This window comes from Stylophora pistillata, chromosome 1 (assembly GCF_964205215.1).
Source record: "Stylophora pistillata chromosome 1, jaStyPist1.2, whole genome shotgun sequence".
Classification (NCBI taxonomy): domain Eukaryota; kingdom Metazoa; phylum Cnidaria; class Anthozoa; order Scleractinia; family Pocilloporidae; genus Stylophora; species Stylophora pistillata.
The window spans coordinates 60397264-60406612 of NC_142519.1; the positions used below are offsets into that span (position 1 = coordinate 60397264).

At 38.0% G+C, this 9349-nt stretch overlaps 1 protein-coding gene and 1 pseudogene across 1 annotated transcript; both read right to left on the reverse strand.

The window, feature by feature from the left end:
• Positions 1 to 1417: 1417 nt before the first annotated feature.
• On the reverse strand, positions 1418 to 6203 carry LOC111333572 (microfibril-associated glycoprotein 4). The gene is made up of 4 exons (XM_022939177.2): positions 5203 to 6203; positions 3718 to 3838; positions 2793 to 3204; positions 1418 to 2485 (listed from the first exon to the last, which is right to left on the reverse strand). The coding sequence occupies exons 1-4, from the start codon at positions 5524 to 5526 to the stop codon at positions 2254 to 2256; spliced, it is 1089 nt and encodes a 362-aa protein (XP_022794912.2). The 5' UTR covers positions 5527 to 6203; the 3' UTR covers positions 1418 to 2253.
• Positions 6204 to 6489: 286 nt separating this feature from the next.
• LOC111346128 (microfibril-associated glycoprotein 4-like) overlaps positions 6490 to 9349 on the reverse strand; it is an 8904-nt pseudogene continuing 6044 nt past the window's right edge.

Consider the following 9349-nt stretch of genomic DNA (forward strand, 5'->3'; position numbering starts at 1 on the left):
AAACGTTCCTTTTGTGTATCCATACTACAAACGGTTAAAATTTACCCGATTCACACACAGGACATTACTAGGTTACAGAGGTCATGTGATCAAAAGGGCGCGAAACTGAACAAACAGGGAAGCCCGCTAACAATCTTAGTACATCAGAATGATGTAGCAAGACCGCGAGAACGATCAGAACGCGTTAAAAACACAGCAGTCACTCAGACATAGCTTTAGAATACGATTCACTCTGCAATCAAGTTTTACAGAAATTACAGAAATGTGATCAACCTACAGCGAATGTTTTAAAAATGGTTCATTCTGATCAATGTCAAGTTTTAACCAATAACTGGGTTTTCAGTGAATCTTTGCGAGATTTAACAGAAATTTACAGAAATGTGATCAACCTACAGCGAATGTTTTAAAAATGGTTCATTCTGATCAATGTCAAGTTTTAACCAATAACTGGGTTTTCAGTGAATCTTTGCGAGATTTAACATAAATTTGGAAAATTTTCATTACAATTGCAACGACGAACAGAAATTCTCAAATCAGAAAAATTTTCTCAATTCCCACAGCTTTACTTGGCAAGGTTATGATCAGATAAATTGGTTTTATACGCTGAATTGACAATTTAAAATGGCCAAGCACTTTAAAGAGTCAGTAAAGCTGACGTTTCGAGTGTTAGCTATTCGTCAGAGTAAATACATTGGCTCACCGTACGGAAGAGGGCGAAACAAAACAGGTTTAACGAAAATATTTAAAATAGCGGCGTGATTTACTTGAATCAAGAGCACCAGGAAGTTTAATGATTTAAATTGAAAGTAAATGAAACGAAACTGACATCCTTTATTTCATTTTCACGTTGTTTATTGTATTTTTAACGCAGATGTTACATGGAAATCAATGTTAAACCAGGAACAAAACATATCAAAATGATTGTCATATATGCCAATGTAGTGTGATTTTTCTATTGACCTTAAGCAAAATATATTTAAGCTAATGCTTTTCTTATGCTAATTCAATTTAATCAAAGCGGTGTTGTGCGTGAAATGGACAAGGAAGAGAAGCAAGATAGTCATTGCATCTTGAACGAGCAAGGTGACCTATAGTTTTTATTGCGTAATTTTGGTGCACAAATAGTCCTCTTTAAATTGGAGATATTAAAAAAATGTTTATCAGAGGGAAAAAAGATATAGCGAAAAGGGTTCACGAAGCCTCTTACTCGATGATGCAAATTAAATTTTAACCTTAAAGGCCCGTCATCTCTGAAACAAGCACAGTGAACTGTCGTTTTATATGTATATTTCGAAATAGACGTTGGAAGGGAACATTTAAGGAAAGTTTGGAAAAATTGTTCTTTAACTATTTTTTCTGAGGAATCAACTTAATCCTGTTGTCTATTCCATGAAACAGAGTTAGTGGAAGAGACAAATAAAGGGACTAAATCGAAAAGTTTAATTAGAGCGATGTTCAATTGAGTATCAAAAGAGATCAGGGGTTACATTGGTTTGCTTCACTATTCCCTATGATTGGTCCTTAAAACTCGCGACACTTTCTCAACAAATGTTATACGTGACTAACAGTAATCTCGACTTGGTCACTCTAGTTTTACCACGCCTGAAATTGTTTGCTTGTTTTTATTTTTAGGTACTTATACCTGCCACTAATGAAAGGTGCATAAGTGGAGATGTTGGTTGCAGCTTTCATTTTTCAGAATCATTGTCAATGATTATGCTAAGTTCGATCAACTCTATAAGAGCCGTGTTATTTTAATTTCTCCCGTTGAAGTTACAGTCGTAAACGAAAGTCTTTGAGACTTTAGACTTTAGACACTTCTTTAAAATCTATTGTAAATATCACTACTTTTAAAAAGACGGTCAAGTTTATCTGGATACAGAAATTTACTGATGAATGATAAAATCGAAAGTTTAAGTTGGAAGTTGATTGAAAGGTGATCGTTTATATATATATATATATATCTCTGTGAATTTTTTAGTTTTTGTAAATTGGCTTTGAAAAGCCATTTATTGGAATGAGATACAATGAATATATGAAGATCATATATTTGAAGGTCAGTGGTTCGAGTCCCGTACAGGCCTGATTTTTTTCCGGTCTGATTTCCGCTATTGCTTAAATAGCGCTATCTACTGCGAGGATCGTGCATCATACGTATTTATTGGAATGTCAATAAAGTTGGTATTGTAAGTGAACTTGCAGAAGCTTTTAGTAAATCAGTAATAAGATAATGGAAGCACACATATGTACACATCATTGATCCTTGGGCTTGATTTTCATTTCAGACCGTTTGAGTGAATAGTAAAGGCCTCGGAAGGCCTGCCAGATAACCCCTGCTTGGCCGTTGATAACGTTATACAAACCGTTAAGATCGCATTGAACACACTGAGGGTTATCAAACCACCAGCCTCCTCCATGTGTATCTGCGCAGTGCCATACTGTTGACTGGTCATTATCTCGATCTTTGGTGGAAAACTGATTGTCACTATAAAGGAAATTTACAGTGACAATCTTCATTTACAAATGAAGAACATTATGAAATGACTTTCATTACAAATAAAAAAAGAAACATGTAGAAAGAGAACAGAAAGACAAATAACAAGATGTCAGACTTACTTATGAGTGTTATTTGGCTTTATTTCAATATTTTTGTGTTTTATATTAATCAATGTTTTAGGGAAGGAAGTACTTTACAATTATTGGCTTGTAGAAGGTCATTTGCTTTTGTTACAGTTCCCAGTTTCCCAACTTTTACGTGTGAAAAAGGCCCTGAAAATTTGTGTTTTGCGTACCTATGATATTTGAAGGAGTCACCGGCCTCGCCAGTATATCCTCCAAGAGTGAGCGTGTAGTTTTCTGCCTCGTCTGTGACATCGAAAGTGGCGTACTTAGCGTACGTGATGTTCCCTTCAAAGTCTTCCAAGTCAACTCTCAACATGACGTCATCAGCGGCTGTCAAACGGTGAAGATTGTCGTTTCCGAGCCAGAACTCGCCGATCGGATTTCCAAACCCGTCTTTGTAAGTTTTCCAGTCACGATCGAAGTCAGCGGAGCCGTCCAAACGTCTCTGAAAAACGGTCCAACCTCCACCGTCCGTGGCCATGTCACACAACACTTGAATTGGTTTGCCTCCATCTGGATTGATCGTGTACACTCCACTGGATGTGACGCCATCTTTAAGGAGCTGCTGGCAGCTTTGTGCTTCTGCCGTATGCGTAACAGAAATAAATCATAAGGTTGATTACACTTTTTTGATAAAGCATTGCGAGGAGAGCTGATGCGGTAATTCAGGATCTTTACTGTTTGCAAGATTTGTTGTTAGATGATTATGAACACAGCAGTGGCTTACCTTGAAGCTCACCAGTCGGATTCTCTGTTCCCACAGGAGACCTAGATTTTTGTATCGTCTTACGCTCTTGAAAAAGCGAGGGACAACTTTCGTTATTTCGCAACTCAACTCAAAATTCATTACCTTTCGTTTTCTTAATAAAAATGGTATCCTAATTCGGTGTATCCAAAAATAGTAAGAAAGATCGACTAGGAAATTTGACCAAGTGATAACAATGTGAAAAATTCTACTTTAAGGAAGCCTCCAGTTGCAGATCAAGTTAACTTTGAAGTGAGCAAAGCACCTCGTATTAAGAAGATTCTGTTCCAAACATGCATTCTATCAGTAGAGAGTCGAAAATTATTGAAAGCGCCAGCCACAATACTTACCGCATGGTTTTCCAGTATATCCAGATGCATAACGACATTTGCATTCTGCAGTGTTGTCTTTATAATTGGGAAGACAGATTTCGTTTTTTGCACAAAGGGAAGAATTGACCTCACAATCGCTCTGTCGAAACAAAAACAACTGATTAATTTTACTGCAACAAAGGTTTCCCATAGATTGATTGTTTGATAGACTTTTAAAATTGCACCTGTTTCATTTTTCAGATTGAATTGTAAGCTTCTAAACCGGCCAACACAAAGATTGCTGACCGGACTAACACTCAGTGTTTTAAATTAACTGAGGGGATTGTAACGCCTTTGCTATGATATCTGCAAATGGTTGGACGTTCTTGTCTTCTCGCACAAGGACGATCGAGTATCACCTAATTGTTCTGAATTCTATTTACCAGTGAGCTGAAAAGAAACTGAATATAACGTCTCTGTTGATGAAAGGGGAAGCAGTAGTATCAGAAAGACAGAAGTGGCTCAAATTGTTGAAAAGCACGTAAATAACCTAGACAAAAGGATACATAACGCAATTATTTTTTCCAAAGTAAATCTAAATTAACCTGGTAAACTTATGCTTTCGTTGTGCCCTTCCTTGGTTTGTTTCGAATATCGCCGACAGTGCATGTACACCTGGGGGTGAGTTGATTATAAAAACTCAAAAATATTATTTTGATTCTTAGGATTCACCACGAGGTTTCTATGGATGCAGTTACGTTAATAAGGAAGGACCCCTATTATTCTTTAGTTGCCAACAAGTTCGCTGATGAATTATTCTCAGAGTCAAATACAGACAATTGTGAGATATGTATTATCAACTGATCAGTAAAAAAATAACAGAGGGCATTTTCTACATGAGCTTTGTAAAAGATATATTTTTCTTTAGCAAAGTTAACGTTACAATCACAATAGCAAATATATTATACCTTTAAAACTTTAATGAACTCACAGAAAAACAATCTTTTTGTAATACGCTTGCTTAAGAAAAACATCAATATGGACTGTTTCCTAAGAAAAAAGGAAATTCTACCGCAATTTAAATAATTGAAAAGTTTTTGTGTGCTGCAGATGCTTACCTCTCACATAATTAGAACTAAGCTAAAACTTAAATTTGCGATCAAAGAACTAAAAAGCAACTCTTCAAGGAGTTTTATTCCATCTTTGATATTCTCTTTCCACTATATTCTTAGAACGAATCCTTATCTTCCAATTTTACCTGAGAATATTGAGAATATATGGTTTTAGTAACACAGTTGATTACACTGTCCTTGTTTTACAAATTATATAATTTTTTTTCCCGTCACTAAAGGGCGAGGAGGTTTGAGTTTTCTTTTTTAATCCGAAGTTGTTTCAGTAGAATCCTGAAAGACTCAAAAATTTACACATTATTTCAGCGAACACTTTTGCAAAGTCAAGTTTATTATAAAGGGAATATAAAGCTTATCTGCTTCGTTCTAGAAAATGATATTCAGAATTTCTTACCATCACTCCTCTGTACAGAAATTCGTTGTCTTTGGTGAAATTCTTGAAGTTAGTGAAGCGATCAGAGTCGCTTAGTTGACATTTAAACTTCTTATTTGTTCTGGATCCAAAGTTGTAGGACACGCATGAACTTTCTTCCACACACTGCAGTCGACATAGACCCTCTGAATCCACTTCTATTTCTCTAATAACACTTCCATTAAGACGTCGTCCCCTTATTTCTCTGGCAAAGTTAACCGCCCTGAAGACAGGTGTTATTATTCGAGGGTCTCCGCATGTAAAAGTAATTGCTAAGGACGCTAAAAGTGGATTAATCAGATACATGTTTCGGAGTCTCTTACTTAGATGCCTCGGAATCTCTCAGTGGTTGATGTTTATCGCAGTTTTTAGTTTTCAACTTCGCATTCTTAATTATTAATCGTTAACTTGTTGTAATTTCAATTAAGCGAAAAGAAAACAATCAATACACAAATTACGTTATTGTAAAGAAGGAGAGTGAAGGTAAATCAAAGGTGTTCCTAAGTCATCCGTCGTTACCAGTTCCCGCTAAAATGTTTTGGTACTTGCAATTGTACATTTAAGTTAGGGGTCAGATTTTTATTGAACTGGACGCACACACCTGAAGGAAACTTTGATTTAATTTTGGTGTTTTGACAGAGTTCCAGACCCTCGGCAAACCTCTCCCCACCCCGTCTGTAATTGTCCCGCTTCATGCAGTGCAGATAACTGGGGCGCGCTCGCAGGCCATGACTTTAATCCTCTCGTAGACTTTTCGTTGCCTCCAATGACATCGTCTTCCTGAACGAAAATTTTGGAAGAAAGTCAGTGCTAACAATTGACTTAATTCTCTTCCTCGGGATCCGCATATTTTGGTTTCCCCGACCAGATCTAATTAATGTCGCTTACTCATCTCGACAGCCGATAATGCAAATGAGACAAACGAAAGCAGCGTAAACAGCTCTCTAGGCGTGCAATCCCCTCAAATTCTTCTGACTGCTCCTACCCCCCCACCCTCCGGCGATAAATAATGGCTGAGTGCATAAGTGGCTTGAGCTACAGCCACGTGGGCGTAAGTTGGCGCCTCCTGTATTTTGCAAATAAATTTCGCGTGGCAAATACCGACAAACATTTTTTTTTTAGCATTGGAGTTTGCTTATTATAATAACAGGAGAGAGACTAAGGCCAAATGAAGAATTCATTTACAGGGAGGGCTGACAAGGAGGATGGCGAAGCTGATTTCCGCTCCAGTTGTAAAGAAATGTCCCAAAGTTGTTGATACACAACAGATCCAGGAATATTTGACTGCTTGGTTTGAAAATTTGATTCACAAAACACAGAGTTTAGTCTAAACTGGAGCCTGAATAAGTTAACACACATTTCGTCCATGTTCATTGTCTCTCTATATAAAAGCTGGCACAACCTTGTTCCTGAGGACTTGTGCGTGAGCTTAAGCCGATCAATAACTTGAAGCTTTCTTTAAAAATCTAATTCGGTAACACACGCTAAGTGAATAAATAAAATGAATAAATCATGAATATTGGTCGCCGGAAAAGAACGATTACGAAATTTAACTAAGTAACTAGAAGCATACTAGGGAAGGATGCGAACCGGACACCGAAACCATCGTCGGCGCACATCCAAGGGAATGACAACTACAGCTTATGCCATATATCTGCTTTGCTAAAACTATCAGTCGGTCAAGATTGATCCACTAAAGCTATGAGAAAAAGATCGTTTCAATTATGTCACCATACGTAAAATCATGCATTTGTCATCCTGCGAAACTGTCTTATTCCTTGGTTTTTACTTTCAACTCAGTGCGTTTTAGTGAGTAGTATTGGCCCCTGAAGGTGCTCCAGTTGACACCATTAGCATAGGAGGCATGTCGGCCATTGAGGTACAATCCGTTCAGATTGGAACCATGACAGTTACTCTACCACCACGCCCCTCTTGAAGAGTTGGGAACAGCTGGCATTATATAGATCACTATCTTGATCTTTCGTGGAAAACTGTATTTGGCTGGAATAAAATAAAACTGAAGTTGCCATGTTTATTTCTGCACAGCCATTGTAGAGATAAAAGTTCTCATTAAACTAGAAAACCAACTCTGCCCAAAGGAATTACGTTGACAAATTGCCTTACAGAAAAACCGAGAGACACCAGAGAGATAGAGATGAAGAACTAGATTTGTAATACAATATCATAGAGAAGAATAGAATAGATTAGTTAGTCGTAAAAAAGACCAATCGGAAAAATCTTTTAACAATGGAAATATATACGTATGATGGACGATCCTCGCAGTAGATAGCGCTATTTGAGCAATAGCGAAATTCAGACCTGAAAAAAATCAGGCCTGTACGGGACTCGAACCACTGACCTCTGCGATACTAGTGCAGCGCTCTAACCAATTGAGCTAACAAGCCAACTGAGAGCAGGCCGTTAAGTTGATTCGTAATGAACCCGTGAAAGTGATAAATGAGATAGAATAAATATATGAAAATCATATATTTTGAACTGCGGTATTTGATACGTATGATGGACGATCCTCGCAGTAGATAGCGCTATTTGAGCAATAGCGAAATTCAGACCTGAAAAAAATCAAATACCGCAGTTCAAAATATATGATTTTCATATATTTATTCTATCTCATTTATCACTTTCACGGGTTCATTACGAATCAACTTAACGGCCTGCTCTCAGTTGGCTTGTTAGCTCAATTGGTTAGAGCGCTGCACTAGTATCGCAGAGGTCAGTGGTTCGAGTCCCGTACAGGCCTGATTTTTTTCAGGTCTGAATTTCGCTATTGCTCAAATAGCGCTATCTACTGCGAGGATCGTCCATCATACGTATCAAATACCGCAGTTCAAAATATATGATTTTCATATATTTATTCTATCTCATTTATCACTTTCACGGGTTCATTACGAATCAACTTAACGGCCTGCTCTCAGTTGGCTTGTTAGCTCAATTGGTTAGAGCGCTGCACTAGTATCGCAGAGGTCAGTGGTTCGAGTCCCGTACAGGCCTGATTTTTTTCAGGTCTGAATTTCGCTATTGCTCAAATAGCGCTATCTACTGCGAGGATCGTCCATCATACGTATCAAATACCGCAGTTCAAAATATATGATTTTCATATATTTATTCTATCTCATTTATCACTTTTACGGGTTCATTACGAATCAACTTAACGGCCTGCTCTCAGTTGGCTTGTTAGCTCAATTGGTTAGAGCGCTGCACTAGTATCGCAGAGGTCAGTGGTTCGAGTCCCGTACAGGCCTGGTTTTTTTTCAGGTCTGAATTTCGCTATTGCTCAAATAGCGCTATCTACTGCGAGGATCGTCCATCATACGTATCAAATACCGCAGTTCAAAATATATGATTTTCATATATTTATTCTATCTCATTTATCACTTTCACGGGTTCATTACGAATCAACTTAACGGCCTGCTCTCAGTTGGCTTGTTAGCTCAATTGGTTAGAGCGCTGCACTAGTATCGCAGAGGTCAGTGGTTCGAGTCCCGTACAGGCCTGATCTTTTTCAGGTCTGAATTTCGCTATTGCTCAAATAGCGCTATCTACTGCGAGGATCGTCCATCATACGTATCAAATACCGCAGTTCAAAATATATGATTTTCATATATTTATTCTATCTCATTTATCACTTTCACGGGTTCATTACGAATCAACTTAACGGCCTGCTCTCAGTTGGCTTGTTAGCTCAATTGGTTAGAGCGCTGCACTAGTATCGCAGAGGTCAGTGGTTCGAGTCCCGTACAGGCCTGGTTTTTTTTCAGGTCTGAATTTCGCTATTGCTCAAATAGCGCTATCTACTGCGAGGATCGTCCATCATACGTATCAAATACCGCAGTTCAAAATATATGATTTTCATATATTTATTCTATCTCATTTATCACTTTCACGGGTTCATTACGAATCAACTTAACGGCCTGCTCTCAGTTGGCTTGTTAGCTCAATTGGTTAGAGCGCTGCACTAGTATCGCAGAGGTCAGTGGTTCGAGTCCCGTACAGGCCTGATTTTTTTCAGGTCTGAATTTCGCTATTGCTCAAATAGCGCTATCTACTGCGAGGATCGTCCATCATACGTATCAAATACCGCAGTTCAAAATATATGATTTTCATATATTTA